General features: G+C 39.9%; 1 protein-coding gene across 3 annotated transcripts in view; it reads left to right on the top strand.

The window, feature by feature from the left end:
• The window catches only part of shf (Src homology 2 domain containing F), a 155,981-nt gene that overhangs the window by 104,371 nt on the left and 23,626 nt on the right, over positions 1-27,984 (top strand). The window contains exon 4 of one of the 3 annotated variants that reach the window (XM_079873377.1): positions 14,947-15,090. The exons of 1 other annotated variant lie outside the window; for it this stretch is intronic. In XM_079873377.1, the coding sequence (XP_079729503.1) occupies positions 14,947-15,090 (144 nt within the window). Of the gene's footprint in view, positions 1-743; positions 822-14,946; positions 15,091-27,984 lie in introns of all 3 variants that reach the window. One more of the 3 variants, XM_079873378.1, reaches the window with a different exon arrangement.

Raw genomic sequence — 27,984 nt, 5'->3', positions numbered from 1 at the left:
GTGTGTGTGTGTGTGTGTGTGTGAGAGAGAGAGTCTGTGTGTGTGTGTGTGTGTGTGTGTATGTGAATCCATGTGTGTTAGTGTTTGTGCATGCATGCCTGTTTATTAAAGTGTGTGCTTGCAAGGGTGTGAGTGTGTGTGTGTGTGTGTGTGTGTGTGTGTGTGAGAGAGAGAGAGAGAGAGAGAGAGAGAGAGAGAGAGAGAGAGAGAGTGTGTGTGTGTGTGTGTGTGTGTGTGTGTGTGTGTGTGCGTGTGTGTGTGTGTGTGTGTGTGTGCATGCATGCCTGTGTGTAAGTGTGTACGTGCATGCGTGTGTGTGTGTGTGTGTGTGTGTGTGTGTGTGTGTGTGTGTGAGAGAGAGAGAGAGAGAGAGAGAGAGAGAGTGTGTGTGTGTGTGTGTGTGTGTGTGTGTGCGTGTGTGTGTGTTTGTGTGTGTGTGCATGCATGCCTGTGTGTAAGTGTGTACGTGCATGCGTGTGTGTGTGTGTGTGTGTGTGTGTGTGTGTGTGTGTGCTGCAGGTTTGGGACTCATGACTAACTCAGGTGTATATAAGTATGGCTGTTCAACAGAGTTATTGGGTTTCTTTGACAAATGAAATATAATAAGAAAAGAATATCCGCTGGATAGATGCTTGTGCTTGAGTTCTTGAAAGGTGTTTCCTTTTTTGTCCTGTGTGTGTGTGTGTGTGTGTGTGTGTGTGTGTGTGTGTGTGTGTGTGTGTGTGTGTGTGTGTGTGGAACAGCACTGCTTTGTTATGACTGCATTAGTCATGAGGACTCGAGCAGAGGAGCGAGCGGAAGAGATTTCCACATCTCTACAGGTACTGCAGGTCTCTCTCTCTCTCTCTCTCTCTCTCTCTCTCTCTCTCTCTCTCTCTCTCTCTCTCTCTCTCTCTCTCTCTCTCTCTCTCTCTCTCTCTCTCTCTGTCTTCATGGATTTATGACTGCATTAGCTTCATGGGAGTGTATTGATTGTGTTCTTCGCAGGGCAGAGTGGAAATTATTCTTATGGTTTCTCTTTCCTCTAAAAGGAATATTCTGGGTTAAATATAGAGCTTAAGCTTTATGGCACAGAATCTGATTACAGAGGAGATTCATTTCCCCATCCGTCAGATTATAAAAACTCAAAACCTCAAATACTTTCAGTGGAACTTGACAATACACACTTTTTTGTAAGTATAGTTTCATGGTGGTGGAAAAGCTGGAAATGCAATGGATTTTGAAAATGAGTAAAAGTCAATGATAAACTTAAACACACACACACACACACACACACACACACACACACACACACGCAAACACATACAGACACAGGACCCTATTTTGACGATCTGAAACGCAAGTATCAAACGCGAAACGCAAGTAACTCTGTGGGCGGGTCTCGGGCGCTGTTGCTATTATACCGGCGGGATAAATGACTCTCCGACGCTAATCTAAAATGTGTTGGTCTGAAGTCGCTTCATTACTCATAGGTGTGGTTTGGGCGTAACGTGAAATAAACCAATCAGAGCGTCGTCTCACATTCCCTTTAAGAGCAGGCGCGCTTGTTCCATGGCGGATTGCTATTATAACGGCGGATTTGCCAGGAGCGGTTCACAGCCGAGGAGAGCGACGTTCTCATCAGGGCCGTAAAACACAGAGAAGTGACATTGGGGATGGAGAAACACACCCAGATTAGCTTCGGTTAAACAGGCGTATGATAATTTGGGTTAATGTGTAAGCTAGATTTATGCCTATTTTTTCACTACAATGATTTCCCTCGTGTGGAATATTTTTCCTTGTAATAATGTATGGTTTTCTAAAAATGAGAACTGCTGCTTCTGTGTGTAGATGAGAGAAGCAAAGTGTGTGTGTGTTGTGCTCACGCTACATTATGGCCAAGCATGCGCCCTTAAAATAGCATCTGAACGCGCCACTGACTTTAGTTTCTCCTGGTCAGTGGCGGAATTGTTTTCTGAAACTGCAAAATAGCACCAGGGAACGTTTGCGCCGGAACACGCCTCCTCTTTTCCCTGAACCGCCCCCGGGAGCGCAAGTGCATTCCCTAGTTTACATGCGTCGGTGTACAAAGTCAATTGTGCTGGGTGCAAGATAGGGCTCACACACACACACACACACACACACACACACACACACACACACACGGACACACAAACACTCGTACGCACGCACAAACAAACATACACACACAAGCACACACACACATGAACACTCGCGCACACACACACACACACACACACACACACACCCTTAACCATTGATTACAAGTGCCTGGAATAGTCCTGGAAATGTAACCTTACAATAATATGTTTAGCATCATCAAGAGACTATTTTAGATGTTCAGAAATGACATTGTAAATGCACTGATACACATACACGTATCTCATCTCAAAGGCTGTTGATTAAGCATAAGCTGCATTTAAAGGACAAGTTCGGTATTTTACACATAAAGCCCTGTTTACAGATCGTTTCTGATGAAATAGAACGGTTAAGATTAAACTTTTGACAGATGCTGCTGTCGCGAGAATTTTAGGTTTATTTCGCTTCCCACCCCCCCTCAAGAATGGTAGTCTATGTGCACTGGAACAATCCTTCCTAAAACGCATTAAACTTTCATTTAAAAAGAGATGAAACTCACCGAGTGGTCAGGGGTGTTCACTGATATGCTCATACAAAAATCGCTGCAAAAGATGCTTTCCAACAGGTTTTATCATAGTTTTTGTCCAACTCCATTGACTTGTATTGGATGGGCTGTGTGAGGTACGGTATTACTCCGCCGCTTCTTCTTCTGCTTCTTCTGTGTATTCAGTGAAATGCCAGTGGTTTGCTTGCAATTGGCAAATGTGCATTATCGCCACCAACTGGGCTGGAGTGTCTATTATTCAAGCTCTCAATGGAAGAATCTACGGGTGTGAGACGTTTGGAAAAATAGATCCACAGTTTTACAACGAATGGTAAAACACCTGTTGGAAAGCATCTTTTGCAGCGATTTTTGTATGAGCATATCAGTGAACACCCCTGACCACTCGGTGAGTTTCATCTCTTTTTAAATTAAAGTTTAATGCGTTTTAGGAAGGATTGTTCCAGTGCACATAGACTACCATTCTTGAGGGGGGGTGGGAAGCGAAATAAACCTAAAATTCTCGCGACAGCAGCATCTGTCAAAAGTTTAATCTTAACCGTTCTATTTCATCAGAAACGATCTGTAAACAGGGCTTTATGTGTAAAATACCGAACTTGTCCTTTAATGTGAAACATTCTTGTGTTTCATGCATTAATGTGTGATTAATCTAGATGTGTTTATCTGTAATAATCTGTTATTTCCTCCTGCGATGTGAATCATCTCCTCCTTTGAGAGGAAATCAGAGTAGTGTCAGTCAGACAGAAGCTTTCAGAGACTTTATTATTCCCCTCATGTCTTTGTCCCAGTTTTCCGACGTCTCACTCCGCCTCAGTGTGGAGGAAGACTTGCTTTAACTCTGTTTTCCGTCAGGAGCCAGATCCGCTCAGAGGAACCTCTCAATACTCCCAGAAAAATGTTCAAACGGAATCTTCAAGGCCCGTCTCGACGCCCGACCCCTGACCCCTGACCCCAGAGGTCAAAGGTCATCATGAGGTCATGACACGAGAGGAACGCTCATTAGGGTCTTTCCATTAATGGAGGCTTTTTGTCTCGGACGGTTGTGTGATTCTGGAGGCGTCAGTGTGTGTTGAAGAGTTTTACATCGGATTTGCATTTCGCTAGTTTTCATTATTACGTGAATAATGTAATATTCACCACTCATACACACACACACACACACACACACACACACACACACACACACACACACACACACACACACACACACACACACACACACACACACACACACACACTACCATTTTGTAAATGCTGTTGTGACTCCCGGAGACGCCGAGCGAGCGCAGACCATACGAGTGCTGTAGTTATTACTCAGCGCTGCGGCTGATATACATTTCTTTCTCATCAATCTGTGTTCGGTCTGACGAAATGCACAACATTAAACACACAGCCTGTGTGTGTGTGTGTGTGTGTGTGTGTGCTGCAGTGCGTTTGATTCACTGCAGTGCGTTCAGATCCTGATGTTTATGCACCGCCGGGGTTATTCATTAACGTGCGCTGTGTTATATTCACTCGTGTGTTTATCAGTGATGTGTGTTAGTGTCGATCACTGCAGGGTTGTGCACTTGTGTGTCTCCTAATTACTCACCTGGTTATCTGCTCACACACACACACACACACACACACACACACACACACACACACACACACACACACACACACACACACACACACACACACACACACACACATCAGCACAGCAGAGATTGATGAGTGCAAATACTATTGATGAGACGACACTTTAAAGAATGTGTGTGTGTTTGTGTGTGTGTGTGTGTGTGTGTGTGTGTGTGTGTGTGTGTGTGTGTGTGTGGCTGATTGTCTATGAAGATAAACCCACAAGGTGAAACCAAACTGCACACACAGTGTTTTCTGGAAAGCGTGTCTCGTTGTTACAGTACATATGGAAGGGCTTTGAAAACCGCAATACCTGCGATCTCAGAAGAAGAGCTTCTACAAGCTTCGGTTCTTCACCCTCGGGTGCTCTTCGGGTTCTGACCGCAAAATTTTTTTTACTTCAACAAATTGGTGCGAAACTTGGTAAAGGTTTTGGCACTTGCTTGTGTGCGCATAGGAAATTAATGTGAGACGAATCTCCTCTAGTGGAAGCGTTTGAAAATGTAATTTTCAGGTCTATGCTCAATAGTGAATAAATGGATTATAAATACAGCGTAAATATAATGTAGTACCCAAAAATATTTCATAAAAAAACATTAAAACATTATCGAACTAAAATATAGTACAATAATTTCATTGAAAAAATAAAAAATCTGTCATTTTTGAGCGACACGCGAAGAGCACCAGTTTCATCAGGCGCTTCACAACCTTTCAGGGTTGATCATCATGTGATCATTTTATCCATTTAGTTTTAACTAATTTTAATTGATTAACTTTATATTTTATGAATTAAACAGCCCATAAACATTCTTTATCACGAGAATTTTTCGTGTATATATATATTTTTAAATAACCTATGAAAGTAAATAAACATGAAAGTATTATGCAATCATTTAAGACATTTGTCCTTATATAGAACCATTTTGGCATAAAGCGTTATGTAATTCAGAATCCCTGGAGTTCTGTATGAAACACCATTTATTCTACGAGTGCTCAAATACAGTGAGTGTTGACAAAAGATGAGTTTTATTTACATTCATCCTCAAATTACAAACGAGGAACATACTGTAAGCATTTGTCAAAAGACCCACAATATTTGTAATATACAACACCAGGTTTATTAGACAACTTGATTTGGAATCAAACTAGACAAGAGGAGAAATGCATTTTTTGTTTTTATCTCAACCCACTTTTTAAAATATAAAGTCTGCTTTTTATTTTCATACGTAAAAAAATCAAAACCAAAATAAGTGATTATGTCTTTAAGTGAACATTTATTTAGTAAAATGTCGTCAGTGAATGTTTTTCTGCACACTACTATTAACTACTCTTTTGGAAGTCGTTTTGGATAAATGTAAAGTAAAAAGGTCCAATTCTGTAACTTCACTTTTCTTTCGACATTTTCTTCCTTCTAATATTGTCTGCGAACACCCGATCAGACAGCAACTGGATCTAAACCAGATCTCACACACACACACACGCACACACACACACGCACACACACACACACACACACACACACACACACACACACCGATCAGCTTACTGTCAAAACTGCGGATCACATGACCTGATGTGAATATGTAACACAGTCAGTTTGCTGTGTCTGTGAATATAACCATATACATAAGCGCTGTTTAGTGTGCAAACGCAGACAAGGACTGTATTCTGTGCTCGCGATCTGTCACATTATTAAATACAGTAAATATATGCAATTTTGTCAGTCTCAAACGCCTCAGTCTCACACACTCCTGATGTCTGACGCTGACCTCCGTCTGATTCTCATGCTGCTGCTGTGGTGTGATAACAGTCTTCTGTCATGAATCACACACACACACACACACACACACACACACACACACACACACACACACACACACACACACACACACACACACAACCTCATGGTTCTTTCTTGGAGCTCAAAGGTGCCACTTCAGAGACAGAAATGCCAAAGGGCTTATCTTCTCTCTCTCTCTCTCTCTCTCTCTCTCTCTCTCTCTCTCTCACACACACACACACACACACGCACACACACACACACACACACACACACACACACACACACACACACACACACACACACTGTGGCCAGATTCATGACACATTCTTAAGAAAAAAAATAACTACTATTTATGAATCAAGTTGTATATATTTTATTCCCAAAATTTTTTATCTTTTCTTAGGATGGTTCTTAAAGTCACCATGAAATCAAAATTGTCAATTCCTATATTTTTTATTAAATATTGCAGTGTTTATTGTAAATGATTTATCGGTGCACATGATTATTGTGTTAATAATCTTGAATCAGAATAACAGCAGCATCTCTTCTCTTCTCTGATGACGAGGGCGGGGCAACCTGTCACTCACATGAGATCAGCCAATAGCAAACCACAACCATCCAACCCATATCCCCACAGACACAATCAAGCCCCGCCCACATTTGTTCTTGATCCTGAAGCGTTTCACTCGATATACGGCACAATAGAGAAGAGAAGATGAGAGCAACTTTCCTTTGAGTACCAATTATTGACATTTTCAGTCAAATAACAGCAATTCTTTTTCCAAAGTTTCCTGTCATTCAGCTGCCGATTTCAGACAGTTTCATTATAGACTACATTCACTTTTTTAAGTGCTTAAAAGCTTCAGTTAAATGAACCAAAACAAGCTCAAAACACCTAAACATGCAATGTTTAATAGTGAGACTGTAAGCCCGTCTAGTCTCTGCGCGTTACTGTCTTTCCACGTGGCAAAGTAATTTAATTCCATTTAAGCTTTTATCTGACTCCATTTTATATCTGACTCCATTTTATCACGACCTTGAATTTAGGTTAGATCCAATTGGTTATTGGTCAATTATATAATAGTTTATCAATACATTTAATTGTTGTATTTAACTCTTTACTTATATTTTACCCATTCATATTAGGAAGCTGTGTCGCTCAGAGGTCCTCACGCCTTGTTTAATGCGGGTCTCACGATCACAAGCTCGCCAGCTTCGGTCACTAAACAGAGGTAATGGCTATGTACCTGAGATCGGTCGCATTCACGCTTACACAATCAAAGATACTTTGATATATTCCCTGCGATTGCATACACTTGAATTTAACGTAACGTTTACTTCAGTAGAGGTATGGCCACTACTACAGATATAAGCTGACCAACATTACTCCTCTTATAATAGCTTTGGATTGGCCATGCTGTGGTTTTCCTAACTTATCTAAAGAAACATTACATTAAACAGAAGTAAGACACACCCAGATTTAGGTTGGTCAAGCAGCATTGGCTGTTCTAAACGGAAATTCACTTCTTGTCTTTGCAAACCCAGTACACTTGAATTAGAGCCAAATATTATTTGTTATTTGTTATTATTATTTTTAATCTACTTGGAAAAAAATTGGGAATAAAATCAAATGTAACAATTTACTAGGTCAGGTAAATGTATCATGCCAATTTCATAATCAGTTCAAAGATAATCAATACAATGACATCAAATGCTCAGAGATAAAGAGTAAAAGATGAAGGTTAAACCCGACATTAATACAAAATACATGATGCTGAAGTCTTTGAGGTCCTTCAACATTATGGGCTGATCTGAGGTACAGAATCGCCACGAGCCTCTTGTTGCGTTTCTTTATATAGACAGAAACTTCTTTCACATGGAAACATTTGCTAACGATGTGAATTTGCATTCAGCATTTACACCTTTTGGGAGCCAGATGCCATTTGCCTGGAAGACACACCCTCCTCTGTGTGCGAGTTATCTCTAAACTCTTAAGAACTTTATTACCTTTTGCCTTACTTCTTTGGGAATGAGACACCAGTCGCACTGAGACATTTCAAATGATACCAAACATGTAACACAGTATGCTAATTATTCACATTAAACCATATAGATGTTTGGGTGAATATCTGGTGATCTCAGCGTGAGAGAGAGCATGGGCGAGGTGATCGACTCGGGGATGCTGGCTTCTCAAGAGAGAGTCAAATGTTAATTTCGAGAAAGGTCCTTTGTCTTCTCTGGGAGTGGTCGTTCCTCAACCAGACTGTCTGGCATTTTCTGATTTCTCTATTCTGACAATACCAAAGAAAAGACAACTGAGCTGAGATAAGCATGGCTTTATCCAGTAGCAATACTGGGAAAAAACGGACAAACGGCACAACAGGGAAGAAAAGATGACAGCAACTTCCCTTTCATGTCGACTTTAAGAAGATTTCAGTGAATCTGTATCTCTCCTATCAGACGTATCCAGCAGTGTGAAGAAATCTGCTCCCGCTCACACACTAACTGAACATTTATCATCTTATTTATCACAGATGGCAGCGCTGAAATGCCACAGAAATTGCGGTGAGCTTTTCAAAAAGGTGCTTGACTTTTCTAATTGCACCCGAGGCGTAGGCAACACACTTTACCGCATTTCCACAGCTATACATACTGTATAATTACCGTACACCCCCAAGCTTTAAATATGCATACAATTTGCCAGCAGTGCTAACCAGAAGCCGATCGAGAGACTCTTTACGAAGTCGCTTTTGGCTTGAAGTGAGTCTTAAAGACTGATTCCTGTAGAGGATTGAGGATGTTATTGAGTCAGTGTATCATCTACTCTGAGGCTTGATGATGTTTCTGAGAGATTTAGACACTGTCAGATATTATTAACGCTAACTTGTGTCGTCTAAACGCTCCAGTACATCGGGCCCTGAGAGTTTAATATTTCATATTGGATTTGTCTTATCGTGGAATCTGTTCATCCCGCCTGAAGCTGATCGTGTCTAAATGGCCTTTCTTCTGTCTTGATGCCTTAATTAGGTCTGATGATGAAAGTGTGAAATGAAATCAATCCGTTGTGCTGTTTTACAGGGGAACCGACCCGACAGCGTCTCGGCTGGAACATGAGATAAACCCTGAGTTCTGCCCAGGGGGATTGTGGGAAATTGAGGCCGTTTTTTTGCACACTGTTCCCCCAATTTTGGTGGCGGTTCAAGGAAAGGACAGGGAATACACACTCACTGTGTGTTACACACACACACACACATCAACTCAGAGCCGTGGCAGACTGTGAGCTCAGCCAAAGTTCAAAGCTGTCGCTGACTGTGTGTGTGTGTGTGTGTGTGTGTGTGTGTGTGAATATTAATCTTAGGCTGGTGCTTGTAATATTGCAACACTTGTCAGTGTTTACTATGTGCCCCGGTCCACGACTGCTGTTATGTGTGTGTGTGTGTGTGTGTGTGTGAGAGAGAGAGAGAGAGAGAGAGAGAGAGAGAGAGAGAGAGAGAGAGAGAGAGAGAGAGAGAGAGAGAGTGTGTGAGTGAGTGTGTCCGTGCGTGTGTGTGTGTGTGTGTGTGTGTGTGTCAGTGTGTGTGTGTGTGTGTGTGAATATTAATCTGAGGCTGGTGCATGTAATATTGCAGCACTTGTATTAAATTGGCTATTATTTGGTGACAGCGGGTTGCTTGAGAAACTCAATCGTTGTAATTTGGTAAAATGAGCTGTGAGAGAGCGTGTAGAAGTGTGTCTATCAAAGGAGCAGTGTGTAATCGGTGTTGTAATTGGTATTGTTGCTCCTTTGCGATCATAAAAATCATTTATTTTTGAGACTAACGGCAAATGGGATTGATGTTCTCGAGTCCTCATGATCCCGCTGTTCCTGCTTCACGTTTCTGATGTTTTTTTTTTACGTCTTCAAAACTCAGATTTCTGTTTGTCTCTAAAATAAATAAATAAAATAATAAATATAAATTAAAGGGTTTTTATTAGGGCTGCTGATTTAACTTGTTTATTTAATTAAAGGGGAGGTATAATGCCCTTTTCACAAGATGTAAAATAAGTCTCTGATGTCCCCAGAGTGTGTGTGTGTGAAGTTTTAGCTCAAAATACCCCACAGATATGTTTATACAGCATGTTAAAGTAAAGCAAAAATGCACCATTTTGTGTGTGTCCCTTTAAATACAAATGAGCTGCTGCTCCCGGCACAGGGGGCGGAGCTTCAAGAGTTTGCTCTCAGACACACACGCACTGAAAATGTCAAAAACTATTAGCCTTTTATGTTCAAACCGGAGTCAGACAAAGATGGAGAGACTCTAGAAGAAGTGACAACATGTAGAAGCAACAGGACATTTCTGAATCGTTAGTTGATGATTTTATGTAGCTTATGTGTAGTTATCTTCTAGTCATTGATAAGCATATTCTGTCTTGATAATCTATAAATCGTGTTCAGGGGGCGGGGTTTATGTAAATTCTAGGGTTGGTGATGTCACTAACCCGGGAGGAATGTGGTGTAGTCTCTACCAGCCGTTTGTTGTAGTCCTTAAAAAGTGATTTCTGTAAAAGCAAATATCTCCCTTTGCTTTGAACTTTGAGCGTTGTAACTTTGCAGATGTTGTTTATGCTCAAACAGCAACATTACACACTAACTAAAGTTAGAAAAGTCAAATCATACTCAACCACCCCTTTAAAGTCCCCCTGTAGTCAATACCTCACTATATAGTCTCGGCTCAGTTCATTTTGAGTTTTGACACACAGTACAAGCCAAAATTGTTGCCAGACCTCCTGAAATGAGCAAAGTGTAAAAACACCCAGAAATGAAGACAAAACATCCCACTCCTCCCCCTCTAGCGCTCCTGTTTACCAACACAGTCATTTAGCATGAGGGATTTTGCCAAGGCTGTAAAACGCAATAATCCTCACAATATGCTGCATTACCTCAGGGCCGAGCGCTTTTCAAAAGACGCCAGCAAATGCTTTCTGGCTTAACGCAAGAAGCATTACAGCCTGTTAACTGAGTTCAGCTTCAGCTGAGATGCACAATTCATCTTATCTGGGTGTCAGCGAAAGTGTGTGACCTGGGAGAATTCACTTCTCACACAGGGACGCGAGACGGAGCTTCCCTCTCCCAAAACAATTACACACTAATCTGCAGCAGCGAATGAGAATTAGCTCTTTAATCAGGCTTCTGGCAGGCCTTCACTTCACCCGCCGTGAGGAAGTTATTATATTATCTGTCAGAGTGACTGACCTCGCGTTCACTCGCTGGATCGGGACAATTCAGCAGAAACCAGCGGATAATGGCGGCTCTGTCAACTGACATCATATCACGCCGTTGGTGAACAATGCTAATCGTTCTCAGAAGAGCGTTATTCTGCTGGCTCGAGATCCTCGTCTATTATCCTTTATCTGTCTTTAGTGTGTAATGTTGCTGTTTGAGAATGAAAAAGGTTTCAAAGTCCCTGCAGCAGGAGTTATTCTCTATGTTAGGGTTGCACCGATATGAAAATTTTGGCCGTTACCGATAACCGATAATTCTTTGTATTTGAAAGGCGATAACCGATATATTGACCGATAAATCTAAATCTAGGTTTTTTTTATCATTTTTGAGAGCCTGATTAAAAATCAAAAGTCTCACCATTAAAAGCCATGACCTAAACACACAATTATAATGATGTTCTCATTATAATTTTATGTAGCCGATATGACAGACTTGTGCTGCACTAAACCTTATTTTCCTTTTTTCAAGGGATTTCAATCATATTTCAAGCAAATCAAAACCATCACAGTGAACAGTGCGCATCTGAAGTGTCTCAGCTGAGGGAAATAATCAATTTTATATCGACCAAAATTTCTTACCGTGCCGATAACGATAACATTAAAAATGAACATATATCAGCCGATACCGATATGGTGGCTGTTTCCCAAAACCATATTGTCGCAAATTGGTCGTTCAACCACGTTGGTTTAATGATATCACGAAATTGGTGGAGTAATAACTTCTTTTAATGAATCATTTGAGATCAAATTAATGCTAGATGGTTTGCTATAAATTACGCACATTGTGTATTATTTTGCTCAAGATGAGGATTTATTGAGTCCACATGTCATGCAAACAAGAAACTCTTCTTCTAACCACAGGTCGAGATCTGTCGTTCACACACACAACTCTGCGATGCTGTTTGCGAATGTTCATTGGAACGATGGTTTCGGGAAACACCGACTCGTTGAATGATGATAACGACGGAACTTGCGAACATAGTTGGCTAACGATGCCTTCGGGAAAGCGTTACTGACAGACTGGGAAGAGAGGAGCTGCAACAATGGAGAATATGAGAAAAATAATCAACATTCAAGCAGGAAAACCTGTTCTAGTAGAGCCTGAAACAACATCAAGCATTATAGGTCCTCCTCAATGTTTTATTTCTCTCTCCTAGAAGTTGATTAAATGATTCCCCTCTGGAGTCAAAGACAAGGTCGAGTTCATAACCGAGAGCTTGAGTCCGTTTATCGTCTTGTAAAGCCTGACAGGCGGTCAACAAACAGCCAGCTTTATTTTGGATGCGCTGGCAGTTTCAGTCGTTCGCCTGTCAAGTGCTGAGAGCAGCCGATGCCAAGAGAATCACAAGTGTGTTTGCTCTGAGTTTCAGCCGTGCATTCGCATCTGTTCGCAACGGAGCCGTTCTGTGTGTGTCTGGTGTTTGTTTGGGATTGTGTGTCTGTTTCTGTCAGCGCACCGACAGGGACAAGATGCATGGAAAGCAAAATGAAGGGATTTGTTCCTTGTTTTATTAATAAAGAGATGCAGCTCGGGGCTTAAGTGACAGCGACGTCTCATTTCTTCCACATCAAACTCCCGGCGCGCATCAACTCACTCTGTCGTGTTTTTAATTAACTGGAGCATGAAGTTAATTCACGCACAGAACTGGTCACTGTGAAGAGTCAAGATGCAGAGAAACTGCACTAAGAAACTCTGGCAAATGTTGCAAATGATTTCATATACGGTTTTTGTCTCCTAAAAGAAAGAAGTGATTCTGAACTGAAACGAGTCGTCAGTAATTCAGTCTCACTCCTGCTGTAGGTTTGTAACTCATTTGCATAATGCCAGCCTGTGGTCCTGATTGGCTAAACAATAGCCCCGCCCTCAAACACTGTAGTGTATCTGAGACTGGAAGAGTTTGGCTTGTGTTGTTCGTGTCGAGAAGACGCTGTTTTCTGCTGACAAAGCAAATCCACTTTGATGAGATTGATACGGTAAAACCCACGCCATCGTTACTGTTCATATCACTGTGATCAAGAGCTGAGATTCAGATATGATAATGAGCGTTTGCTTTCTGACCAATCAGAGCAGAGCAGCTCTCAGAGAGGCGGGGCTTAGAGAGACTGAATCCTCGATGCAAGCGTTTCAGACACTGAGAGGAAAGAGCTGAATATTATGAGAATATTTTTGTTTGTTGGCCTTGAATGCATGTAAACCTGTTGCAGGAGACCTTTAAAACAATATTAAGAACCTTTAATATAGCATAATAGGGGCACTTTAATTACTTGGTATGACATATGTAGCTCTATTCATGCGCTCTCTGTTATGATATGGATCCGCTTCTCCTGTAAACGAGTGGGACGTTCCCGGGAATAGATTTGCTGTCACTGGATAGCTGCACTTGGGCAAGATTACGTCCAGGAAAGATGCATTAATGGAGAGAGAAAGAGAAAAGTGCATTTGCTTTACACCGTTTATTGTCTTTGAATAACACACTAGACAAGATCTGACACGTCTGTAATGAACGCAGCGTATGGAGATGCTACTGTGTGTGTGTGCGTGTGTGTGTGTTCTTATTAAGGAGCCGTATAATAAGGAAATATAATAATTTGAATCCCACAAAAACTTCTGTCTTTACTAGGAGTCAAATCTGTTCACCTCACTCTCTGAGCATTTATCAGTGTTTTATTAGTTAACCTTTTAAATCTGTTGTTTTAGAAATGGAACAGTTTATTAAACCTTTAGGCAAACAATAATAATTTTGCATTTGTGTTGATTACTCATATTTTATGGCTTATGTAGTCTGAAATAGTGAAAATATGAAGGAAAAAAACAGCTCGATTTCATCCAGAGGCCAAAACTTGCATTCTGGTGCAGATGCTGATATTTATATGGACACAAATAAATGAAATTCTGATGCTTGTAAAGTAAATCAATGAGCTCTTTATAACAGTACAGCAGATATTGACATAAAATGCATATAAATATCAGTTACTCTATATATAACTCAATATCTGCCGATAATATAAGATGATATTTGAATGCTTAGTTTTATAATCAAAGCTTTAGTTTTCAAACGTAAAATGCAATGCAATACAATGATGATTAAGAGATGAACAAATAAACCTTCCTCAAAAGCCTGATGATCATATTTGATATTATTAGTCCAGTAAGTGTTCATCTTGAAATATTATTAACAATATAAAAGTTATTCTGATGTTTACTTAATTTACTAAAAGGCTTTTACTTGCTACAGAAACCAAGAAGGCATGCAGTAGATTGTGTGCGGCAGGTTTTTCAGCAAACTTTTGATCATTTATAGGCCTATAAATCCATGTATGGAATATGATGCAGCAGGTTTTATAGGGTGAAAGTGTGTGTGTGTGTGTGTGTGTGTGTGTGTGTGTGTGTGTGTGTGTGTGTGTGTGTGTGTGTGTGTGTGTGTGTGTGTGTGTGTGTCTGTGTGTGTGTAGCGGAGACCTGAACACACTGCATTTCTGTTTGTTTCCTTTCCTGTTTCCGTTTCCAAGTCTGTGTCTGTTTTCCCTGCTGACCTGATCCTGCTTCACTGACGCTCCTCTCCTCTTTCTCCTCTTTCTCCTCTTTTCTCCTCTTTCTCCTCTTTCTCCTCTGTTCCTCTGTTCCTCTGGCTCTCTGCAGTGGAGATTAAGGTGATAAAGGACCTGCCGTGGCCTCCTCCGGTCGGGCAGCTCAACACCAGTCCTCCTGTAATGGAGTTGGTGGAGTCTCCGTCCTCTCCGGGTCTCAGAGATACAGCGAACGCCTGTGACCAGCACACGAACGGTGGGTCCGACCTCGACCCTTGACCCCCGACCCGCTCATTATCACTGTCCTTCACGAGACACACACGGAGACACTGGATTTCTGAGGTTCAGAAGAGATCTTAATGTCTCAAGCTCATAACTGCTCTTTTATTTCACTGAAATTTGACTTTATGGGCCTTTTTAATGGACACCCTGCAGCCAATCAGAATCGAGTATTCACCCAGACCATGGTATAAACAGTAATAAACAATGATGTCGATTTCCTCAAAGTAGAGAGAACGACAGACGATCTGCATTAGACACAGTTATAGGTAATCGTGGCCCACAGCTGATCAGCAGAAGTATTTCAGTAAGACAGTGATGACGTGAGTTAGCCAGTTAGCAGGAGATCTACACAATATAAAACTCAAAACTAAGTATTTTGAACACCATCTTTCAAGAGCAAGCGGTTTGTGAATCCTGCATTGAACTCTGAGATTTGAGAAGTCGTCGTCAGTGAAATAAAGGGAACACAGCAAAAGTTTAGGATTATACTTCTGTGATGCTGTGGTAAAGATGAACTTTAACCTCTGATTCTCCACATGCTCGTCCTTGGGCAGTGTAAAAACACTGGCTTTACCTTCACATTGTAGAGTACGGGGTCTCCTGGACATGATGCTGTCCAGTGTCCACAGGAATCAGCTGCAGGTTTGAGGTTCGAGTTCTCCCTGGAGTCTGCACGCGCAATATGCTAATGTTTCGTCTTAACGTCACAGCGGATTATGACTCGTTTGAAAAAAGATTTGTTTCAGTGACTCAGAGTCGACTCTTACTTTTGAAAGACAATAACTTTATATACGGTGCACTTTCAGATATATATAAATTACATTTTTATGGCTTTTTCAATTGTTGCTGGGTACTAGATTGCATTTGTAAAAGCATTTTGCATTTTTACACTTTTTAGAGCAAAAGTAACCCAAAAATTAGGAGTTCTACAGTCCTAGAAATCAACATTTCTTTTCCATGATCATGAGATCTCTGAAGACATTCAACAACCAAAGACAGTCTCAAAAACACACTTTGAAATCACTGGTGTTTCTGACGTCACAAACTACCTTGTAACCAATCAGATCAACGTGTGATCGTCAACCAGTGGATCTCTGAGCTGAGTGAGTGAGTGGAGGCGAGGCTCATTTGCATATTTATACAACCGCGTATACTAAATGAGGCGAGGGTGTCGAGTTACATTTAAGATATTTTAAGGCATGAAGAAGGAAAAAAACTTTTAAATATGTAATTTTGATGATCAAAGATGAGTTTTAAGGGATACAATTATTGACTACAGGGGGACTTTAAGTTATTGTTGTTATTATAACCTTTATTTGACCAGGAAAGAAGCACATTGAGATTAAGAATCTCTTTTACAAGAGCGTCCTGGCCAAGACTGACAGACACAGCACAAAGTATTATTTAAATAATAGTATATATATACAGTGGTGGCCAAAATTATTAGAACACCTGACAGATCTGAAAATATAGATTTTTTTTGGCCTCCAAACCATTAATCATGAAACTTGCAGATGGTTGCTCTGAGCACAACAAATATCAGATGAAGTGAGTCGTACTGTTTTTATCCACTTTTAGCGTTTATTATGTCCACTAGGGGTGTAACGATATTCGAACCGAACCGAAAAACCGCGATACACCACCAACGATACGAATCGCGATACTCTCATGGTGTACCGAACACGCCCGCCCCACCCCCATTGGACCTCATGTCTTATGTGTACACAACGAATACAGCGTTGTTGCCTAACCACCATTAACCACATTTAATCGCAATAAGCTCAGTGTTTTGTTACTTTCGATAATAAGCAAGGTGTAATCTTTCAGATTCTGTCTATTTGATCACGAAATTCAAACATTAAATGTCGTTTTGGCGCTCTTTGATGTGGCGTGACCGGCTCCTCATTTAAAGCGGCAGCGCGGAGCGCGAGTAAACGCTAGCATCTCTTTTCAGTTACAGAATAAACATGAATGGACACCTGAAGGTATGTTGAAAGATACAGTATACATACTGAAAGGCATCATAACTCGTGTAATCGTTAAGTCAGTGTTTCAACAGCGGAAATACGTCAATAAAATGACAGCAACTGTGTAAATTATTATATTTCAATAATAAATTAGAGTAAAAACATTATGTTAATGTAAAAACTGCCTTATGTACAGTTTACATGTTTTCATACAATTTGTTACTTGAGTGTTGATTATTATTATTATTATATCTAAAAATAAATAGCAACTGAATTTAGGCTAAAAGTCTAGGCTCTGTTGTTAAGCTTTAATGTTATAGTAATGTGAAGGGCTCCTATATAGTTTACAGCATTAGCAGATTTTTTTTTTCCTCACGAGACGTTTACTTGTAATTGAATTAATTTAAAGACAAGGACACAATTTGTTAATTAAAGCACTGTTTAAAAAAAAAAAAAGCAATTTTAGCTTTCTAAACCCCCCACCCCACCTAAATGAACCGAACCGAACCGAACCGAGACGTCAAAACCGTGGGACGTACCGAACCGTCAGTTTTGTGTATCGTTACACCCCTAATGTCCACCTTTTGCAGATATACAGCAGCACATCTCTCTTGTTATCCCATGACCTCTGCATCTGAAGCCAAACGCTTGCCTTTGAATGTACAATAGATCTGTCCAGTTTATTCTCCAACTCGCCCCACATGTTCTCGACGGGGTTAAGGTGTGCACTTTGATGGGCCAGTCCATCATTTCCAATGTTCCAGCAGATTCCTTCGGTCGCCGGTTAGAAGAATGTTTAGGGTCGTTGTTCTCTAGGAAAATAACAATTGAAACCTTAAATATGGCCACTACTATATGTATATACACTCACCTAAAGGATTATTAGGAACACCTGTTCAATTTCTCATTAATGCAATTAGCTAACCAACCAATCACATGGCAGTTGCTTCAATGCATTTAGGGGTGTGGTCCTGGTCAAGACAATCTCCTGAACTCCAAACTGAATGTCAGAATGGGAAAGAAAGGTGAGTTAAGCAATTTTGAGCGTGGCATGGTTGTTGGTGCCAGACGGGCCGGTCTGAGTATTTCACAATCTGCTCAGTTACTGGGATTTTCACACACAACCATTTCTAGGGTTTACAAAGAATGGTGTGAAAAGGGAAAAACATCCAGTATGTGGCAGTCCTGTGGGCGAAAATGCCTTGTTGATGCTGGAGGTCAGAGGAGAATGGGCCGACTGATTCAAGCTGATAGAAGAGCAACTTTGACTGAAATAACCACTCGTTACAACCGAGGTATGCAGCAAAGCATTTGTGAAGCCACAACACACACAACCTTGAGGCGGATGGGCTACAACAGCAGAAGACCCCACCGGGTACCACTCATCTCCACTACAAATAGGAAAAAGAGGCTACAATTTGCACGAGCTCACCAAAATTGGACAGTTGAAGACTGGAAAAATGTTGCCTGGTCTGATGAGTCTCGATTTCTGTTGAGACATTCAGATGGTATAGTCAGAATTTGGCGTAAACAGAATGAGAACATGGATCCATCATGCCTTGTTACCACTGTGCAGGCTGGTGGTGGTGGTGTAATGGTGTGGGGGATGTTTTCTTGGCACACTTTAGGCCCCTTAGTGCCAATTGGGCATCGTTTAAATGCCACGGCCTACCTGAGCATTGTTTCTGACCATGTCCATCCCTTTATGACCACCATGTACCCATCCTCTGATGGCTACTTCCAGCAGGATAATGCACCATGTCACAAAGCTCAAATCATTTCAAATTGGTTTCTTGAACATGACAATGAGTTCACTGTACTAAAATGGCCCCCACAGTCACCAGATCTCAACCCAATAGAGCATCTTTGGGATGTGGTGGAACGGGAGCTTCGTGCCCTGGATGTGCATCCCACAAATCTCCATCAACTGCAAGATGCTATCCTATCAATATGGGCCAACATTTTTAAAGAATGCTTTCAGCACCTTGTTGAATCAATGCCACATAGAATTAAGGCAGTTCTGAAGGCAAAAGGGGGTCAAACACAGTATTAGTATGGTGTTCCTAATAATCCTTTAGGTGAGTGTATATATATGAGCCAGACCGCCAAATAATCCTGTTTATTTTAGTAGATTAAAATATTTGTTAGTGTTTTTTTATATTTTTAAACAAAAATATTAATATTATTTATATTTTTATTATTATTATTATTGAGTAGTCACTCAGTTACTCTAGATCCAACTTTTTATTCCATTACGCTGAATAATCTGAAGAGGTTTTCCCTCTGGATGATCATTGCTGTGTTGTGGCGTTCCTGCTCCTGCAAACGTCTGAAGAACATGAAGTACATGAAGCACATATGCTCAGATAAAGTTAATGAACTGCGGTCAGAATCGAGCGTCTTTCTGCCGAAACCGTCCAAATTAAGCATTTGCTTCCAGTGAAGCAGAAAATCACCGACGGCTCGAGTCCAGCTTTCCTGAAAACACCTCGCTGGCTTTTATAGACACTCAAAAACAGCCACTTCTGAGACGCTTAGTGCTTCTCTTCACAGTTTACCACCTGTGTGTGTGTGTGTGTGTGTGTGTGTGTGTGTGTGTGTGTGTGTGTGTGTGTGTGTGTGTGTGTGTGTGTGTGTGTGTGTGTGTGTGTGTGCATGTGTGTGTGTGTGTAACCCAATCACCACGTTCCCATTTCATGCGTTCGACAGGGACATGTGGAGAAGCGATTGTTCCTGGAGATTACAGATGTTCCTCAGGAATACGGATCAAACTATCAGATGACTAGAATTCATGTTTCCGTCTCAGACTTCTGGACGGCGTACGCTCACTCGATCTGCGTGTGTATCAGGGTGCCACAATAAAACCAAAAAAATGCTTAAAAGTGGTATTGCGTGTCACTCATGAACTCGCTCCAAATCCAGATTTATGTGTGAGACGGGATGGCTTTCTGGCACTGGTGTGTGTGTGTGTGTGTGTGTGTGTGTAAGCACGTCAGGTGGCTGTAAATTAACCTGGATTGATCCGGGTTTTCCTCCAGAGATTAAGCGTAAGATGATCCCGTCACTCCAGTTCCTCTCAGGAATAAACCGGTTAAAGGCTGGTTTCAGGGAGTTCAGTGGGGAACGCTGCTTTCTGGATGAGCCGAAGCTCAGATTCACATCCAGAAACTATTAAAAACATTTCAAGTGCTGCTTTAAAGATGAACTAAGTCACAAACAAGAACACGCACAGTCAAAGCAGACATTACTCAGACACCAGATATAATGTGTGATATGTTCCACTTGTGATCAGGACACTATAGTTCATTACTGTGAGTGAGGAGAGCAGAATACAGTAAACTGTGGCATATTACACCCAGAAACTCTTCATACAGAGACTACCAGTGACATTTATAACAATCTGGGCCCAGAAACTCTTCATACAGAGACTACCAGTGACATTTATAACAATCTGAGCCCAGAAACTCTTCACACAGAGACTACCAGTGACATTTATAACAATCTGAGCCCAGAAACTCTTCATACAGAGACTACCAGTGACATTTATAACAATCTGAGCCCAGAAACTCTTCATACAGAGACTACCAGTGACATTTATAACAATCTGAGCCCAGAAACTCTTCATACAGAGACTACCAGTGACATTTATAACAATCTGAGCCCAGAAACTCTTCATACAGAGACTACCAGTGACATTTATAACAATCTGAGCCCAGAAACTCTTCATACAGAGACTACCAGTGACATTTATAACAATCTGAGCCCAGAAACTCTTCATACAGAGACTACCAGTGACATTTATAACAATCTGAGCCCAGAAACTCTTCATACAGAGACTACCAGTGACATTTATAACAATCTGAGCCCAGAAACTCTTCATACAGAGACTACCAGTGACATTTATAACAATCTGAGCCCAGAAACTCTTCACACAGAGACTACCAGTGACATTTATAACAATCTGAGCCCAGAAACTCTTCATACAGAGACTACCAGTGACATTTATAACAATCTGAGCCCAGAAACTCTTCACACAGAGACTACCAGTGACATTTATAACAATCTGAGCCCAGAAACTCTTCATACAGAGACTACCAGTGACATTTATAACAATCTGAGCCCAGAAACTCTTCACACAGAGACTCTACCAGTGACATTTATAACAATCTGAGCCCAGAAACTCTTCATACAGAGACTACCAGTGACATTTATAACAATCTGAGCCCAGAAACTCTTCATACAGAGACTACCAGTGACATTTATAACAATCTGAGCCCAGAAACTCTTCATACAGAGACTACCAGTGACATTTATAACAATCTGAGCCCAGAAACTCTTCACACAGAGACTCTACCAGTGACATTTATAACAATCTGAGCCCAGAAACTCTTCATACAGAGACTACCAGTGACATTTATAACAATCTGAGCCCAGAAACTCTTCATACAGAGACTACCAGTGACATTTATAACAATCTGAGCCCAGAAACTCTTCATACAGAGACTACCAGTGACATTTATAACAATCTGAGCCCAGAAACTCTTCACACAGAGACTACCAGTGACATTTATAACAATCTGAGCCCAGAAACTCTTCATACAGAGACTACCAGTGACATTTATAACAATCTGAGCCCAGAAACTCTTCACACAGAGACTCTACCAGTGACATTTATAACAATCTGAGCCCAGAAACTCTTCATACAGAGACTACCAGTGACATTTATAACAATCTGAGCCCAGAAACTCTTCATACAGAGACTACCAGTGACATTTATAACAATCTGAGCCCAGAAATGATTGGGACACTTTGAGCTGATCATGTTCTGCTGAAGTGTGTTTTCTTTAATTGCTAATGCTCTTTTTACACACAGACTGAACACAATGAAGCATTGCTTGGTGATTGGTTGAGCTAAACTGGTATTATCGAATTGTGTAGTTAAATTTAACAGCTGACAGATATTCAACATAATTCATGTGTGAGAGTCTAACAGAAGGACGGACAAAACCAGTCAAATATCAACTGAGTTCTGCTCATATTTTACTACCGTTCTCTAAATGTCTGGAGTCTTTAAAGCACCAGTTGACCTCACTAATCAACTAGCCACTACTAGTCGACGTTTATTGTTCTGAACTATAGCGTTTGACAAGCTGTCTCATTAATCTGACGAGATTTTAATTTCCGCGTGCTACTCGATGGGCCAGAAATCAAATTTGCATATAAATATCGGCAAACTCTTTTGTTTGCACCAAGAAAAGCGGGAGCCTTTTGTTTTCGGCTCTGAATTAATTGTTGCCTCTATCCGGTCCTTTCTTTCAGGCTTGAGTCTCTGTAGAATATGAAATAATATAATTAAAATATATCTAGATTTCATTATGCGAGCGTGACTGTGAGGAATAAGCCCGTGGAGATCTGCTTTTCTTAGGCACTGAACACACACGCCCGGGGTTTAATGAAGGGAGGAACAAAAGACGAGTGTTTAGCGTGTGTGTGTGAGTGTTCTGTGACGTCCAGCTGTTATCAAATACGTGTTATTTCACTGCACAGTTCAGCCGAGCAGGATTGACCCGTTGAGTGAGGAGTATGGATGATGTCTTTATTACGTGGTTCGACGTCTGACGTTCGTATGCGTTCAGAATGTGAATGTCTATTAATCACAGCGGAAGAGCTTCATTACGTCCCGCTGAGCTCTGCACTCGCCTGGTGGAACTGCCATTAGTCAATTAGTAAATGAGAATTAATTAGCAGCTTTAATTAGCAAATGCGTTCAGAAGAAGCCCTTTCAGTGAGGAATGGAGGCGTTTAGTGTCCGTATGCGTCGTCTGTCAGTGTGTGTGTGTGTGTGTGTGTGCTCTCAAGACAACACGGCGTGTTTAATGTTTTTATCATAGACTGTAAAAAATATGGACAAAGCGTCTGTGACGTCACCCATAGACTTTCTGAAGAACGGTTTTGAAGCCGTTTATGGGGGGTATGGGCGGCGCCATCTTGGAAAATCTTGGGAAATCCTAACCCCGCCCACCTTCTGGCCAATCCATATATGGGTAAAGGACGCAGCGCGCGTCACTCAGCTCGCTCTGCTACTCCGGTTATCTCTGTGTATATTTTAGGCAACGAAATATGTTATAAAACACCATACTAACTCTTATCGTTTTCATTTAAAGAAATCTTAAACATTATAGCCACACAAATGCAGCCGCGGCGCTACCATTGGGCCCGGGTGGGCCTGGGCCCACCCATTTTAGGTCCGGGCCCACCCATTTTCTACTATGGTTTTGTACGTTTCTTCATTCGGATCTATTTGCGATCCATTCCATTCTAAACAAACAACACAGTTTACATGCTTTGTCCTAGTTACATTATTAATTAAGATAATAATTAATAAATGCACGCATAATTATCAGTGAACTTGATAAATATTGCAGATATGTTTTACATGCATGCACAAACAAATGCCTTTCAACTTGAGTGTGCAAAATTCAGAATAAAATGAATGTGCAGCAATTTGTACAAATAGAGAGTCTAGGTCTACTATACGTGTTGTAGCCATTAAATAAGCTTATTTAGTTTAATATTTGTTAAAATATTATAATGTTATTTTTTAATTTATGTTGATTATGAAAAGTGAACCGCACACACGAGTAGCCTACGCAATATCGAGAGACATGGAGCGGGTCAAACATGATTTTGACCACTTAATTAAGTTTTGTTTTGCAGAAAACTATTTTTTTAAGTGAATTTCGTTTTGTATAAATTGTATCTTAATTTTATTTATATATTTTTTAATCAACCAATTGCCAAATACCAAAAAGGCTAGCAGACAACACAATCATAGAGGCGCCCGCGCGGTCACTTGCACTGCTCGTAAACAGGAGCGCATCTCATCCTAACTTAACGAAACTCAGCATATGCCTCACAGACATGAAATATATCTTAAGAAAGCTTGAAATGTCTTTTTAACAATTTAAAACGAAAAGAAATAGTCTACTCTCTGGTTATGTAATGATGTGCATTTCTCTCTATAGGCGCGTTCACTAGGCTACTGAGATGGCGATCGTCAACTTCATCTTTACAGCTGTTGTTGCTGTTAATAAACTAAAAATAATAGGCTTATAATTTTATTAAACAATAAATTAAATGAAATTTTAATTGTATTAAAAAATCACACAAAAAAAAATCCTGTTTATCAATTATAGTGTGTGTGTCGGAAAAAAATAAAATAAATAAATAAATAAAAACAACGTCAAAAACCCCACTGTCAGTGTTTTGTAAGGAACAGGCAAATATGTTCAATATAGCAGGAGACATTTTAAATTGTTAACTAATAAAACAGTTATTTTTTTATGTCAGTGTCGGCTATGAAGTTGACGACTCGCGATCTTCGCAGCGCCAGAGAGAAATGCACATTTCATTTCATACGAATTACATAAGCAGCGCAGCAGTCTGTTTTCTTTCGTTTTGAATTGTTCTGCTTAAAAGTAGACATTTCAAGCTATCTATATGTCTCAGGTCTGTGAGGCAATAGCTACCTATTATAGACCTACGCTGAGTTTCGGTTCATTTATGAGACGAGCTCCAGGTTCGCCAGCGCCTCCGTATCCTGATTATCTATTTTCTAATAGCCTATATTTAGCTACTTCTTATTAAATCCAGACAATTTGTTGATGAAACATCGATTAAAATTAAGATACAATTAATACAAAACGAAATTAAATTTAAAGACAGGATTTGTGCTTTCAGTTTGAGGTCTCTGTGAAAGTTTTAAAACATTATTTTAGTGCCGCTTTAGAGCGCTCACGTCCGTAGCGGAGAGCTGTCTGTTACTTTTTTTTGTGTGTGTGTGTGAAATACATTTCTAAAAAAATGCGACTTAGTCCAGTGCGGCTTAGGCATAGCCTATGTTTTTTTCTTCCTCGTGACGCATTTTTTGACTGATACGCGACTCCGGAGCGACTTATAAAATAGGCTACGGTAAGTTATTTATTCTTTTTGTGCAAATGTCCCATAAAGTCCCATCCTTTAAGGATTAATTTATGTCCCGTTGACCGGTCCATTGCATTACGAATAAAAGCAGAATCAATAAAGTAAAAAATGTGATGTGCAGTCAGGTGGTTTGAGTGTGTGCGCGTTTTTTGACGAGTTTTATAGTCTTGATATTGTTTCTTATTCAAAAGTGGTGACATGACGCCCCATCCCCCCCGCGCTGAAACGGAGATGAAGGGGAACCCGTATTTTTTTTTTTTTTTTGGCTTATTTTAACTGGCCCATCCAGTTTTCTGGGGGCCCACCTACAATCAAAATCCTGGCGCCGCTAGTGCACAAATGTGGTTCAGGCAACGCATATTGATTATATTCACTGCACATAACGTTTGCCTATTTATAACAAAACAAAATATAAAACACACCTGCCTCTTTTCGTTTTAAATATAATATAAAAACATTAAACATTTTAATATGGTCCAGGCAATATGTGCATTTGTACTAAACAACATTACAGATCATCTTCGTTGTATTAACATTAAAATGACAAAACTCAACCCAGTCTCTTTTTGTTACATTTCAGTTTTATCAATATTAGCCATTATAAAAGTATAAGTAAAAGGTACAAGAAGCTATACAAATAAAGCAAACAATTCAGTCAAACATCAGCGCTCTAGTCTAACGTTAACCATACAACGGTAAAGTTAAATACTTATAAAGTTATGAAACTTCCCCTCAGCCAAAACGATTGGCCAGGGAACAAATTATAGATTCACGAGACCAAAAATCGCCCGTTAGATATACACAAGACGAATTATACCTCATGTTTAACCACTACAGAGACGCCAGAGTCAGCGGCAAACGCCAGAACGACTAGCCGAGGACAGGCTGTTCCAGGCGGGGTACATGAGCGCCGAGCGCCCGGTCATCGCTGGATCTCACAACTGGATAAAATTTTCATAAATCTTTAAATAAACCACAGATTTGAGCTTTAAACAACTACATTCTCGCCTGAAAAACTCTTAAAACTACATTTCAGGATACAGAAACAGTAGTATTATACTTCAACTGTGTAAAAAAAAATGGCGCTTCTTATGTTGTCATTCTCCGTGGCGCAGCCTATGCTCGTTATCAGCTGTCAATCAAACTGTCAATCAAAGTTAACCACGCCCTTATTTGTCATACATTTTATATCTAAATACGATCTAAACTAACGAGTTAGAAAAAAATTCACCCCCCTCGCCGTTGTCAGGCACTCGGAACCTATCGAAAAATACAATAAAAGTCCATGGGACCAACCTGTAAAAACATGAATTTATGCTGTGAAAACGGACATTTTAACATGGGGGCTATGGACATTTGCTCCCTTTTGGGACCTTCTCCTAGCGGATTTTCGATGTATTGCAGTTTTTCGCACTTCCGGGTAGGCTTCATTTTTCAGATCAGAATGTTGCCGCTTGGTTTTTATTCATCACAACCTTCTCAAAATGATGTTTTAGGAAACAGGAAATGATGTTATAAGCTGGAACAGGAAATGCTCCAAACCAGCTGTGAACTCGAGCCGCACAAACGACTACAAATTATTATTTAATATTTAATATAAAAAATAATATTTAATTTTTATTTGTTATTAATTGTTATCAATAATATAGCTGTTGATGTTCTTAAGTACCACTACTTCTAATAATAATAATTGACCTACACATACACAAATGTTTATTAATAATAATAGTAATAATAAATATAGCTGTTGATGTTCATACTAACATTAATAATAATAATGAATATTATTATTATTTAAATAATACTTAATGTGTTTATTACTGACAGGGATCTCATGGTCATGGAAAGCCTGGAAATATCAGGGAATTTTGATATTGTGATTTCCAGGACTGGAAAAGTCATTTCTGTGTGTTTGCTCTAAAATATTGAATACAACTCAAACAACTGAAGAAGTAAAGGATTAGTCAGAAGATGTGGAAACCTGATTTATATATAAAAAATAAATTAATGCAGTTTAAACTAGTGCGATTGTATATCTGCCGCGATATAAAAGTCACAGTCCTTCAAGATGATGTTGTTTATCTCACATGGACTTGATTTAGATCATCTATTATGAAGACTTTCATACAGGAACACTGATGATTGACAGGTCGCATCTGTCCGCATCATTCCTCCAGTCCTGATCCTTATTCCCAATTAAAGTCAGATGTTTGAGTTCTCTTATCTCTGCTGTCTGATGACACCCGTTCCTTCACTCTCCGTCAAGCTCTTGATCTGATAAATCTGATCGCATTTACTCGTGTGTCGTTGCGCTTCTCCTTCTGCAGTCTCCTTCTTTACTGCAGCTTCATGATGGAGATTGTGGTTAGAAGTGACAAACTTTGTTTAATGTATGTTACTAAATCGGCTTTAGATCTCATATGTTTCTTTTTACTCTCTATGAGATGAGTCTGTTTGATATATAATAATACACATACTGTGATTTTATAGCTGCATTTGTGGCCCTTCTCTGCATCACGCCAAAATAAAAGTTTAGCTTAACTTGAAGAAATTGTGACAGATATATTAATTTTATACACCAGAATGCACTTTTCAAAGTAAAATTATAACAAAATTAATAATGAAATTTATTAAAACATATTTTTTTAATGAATATAAAAATAATCATGGAAAATAAAAAGAAATTAAGTGTTCAAATTTCACTTGATTACATATTAAAATATGAATTACATTTATTAGGTTTAAGTTTCACGCATTTATTTGATTACCGCCATTTTGACAATAAAGCCTAAAAAACTAAAACATTTCATAGTGCCCTTTTATTGTTAGTTTTGCCAAATTTGTTAAATTATAAGTTTTTATTTTTAAGATTTGCAGAATTTACAGAACTGATTTAATAGAGGAACATAAATAATTAA

This window comes from Squalius cephalus, assembly GCF_949319135.1.
Source record: "Squalius cephalus genome assembly, chromosome: 6".
NCBI classification, from domain to species: Eukaryota; Metazoa; Chordata; class Actinopteri; order Cypriniformes; family Leuciscidae; genus Squalius; species Squalius cephalus.
Note: the sequence above shows the minus strand (reverse complement) of the source record. Positions and strands in the feature narration are given on the sequence as shown.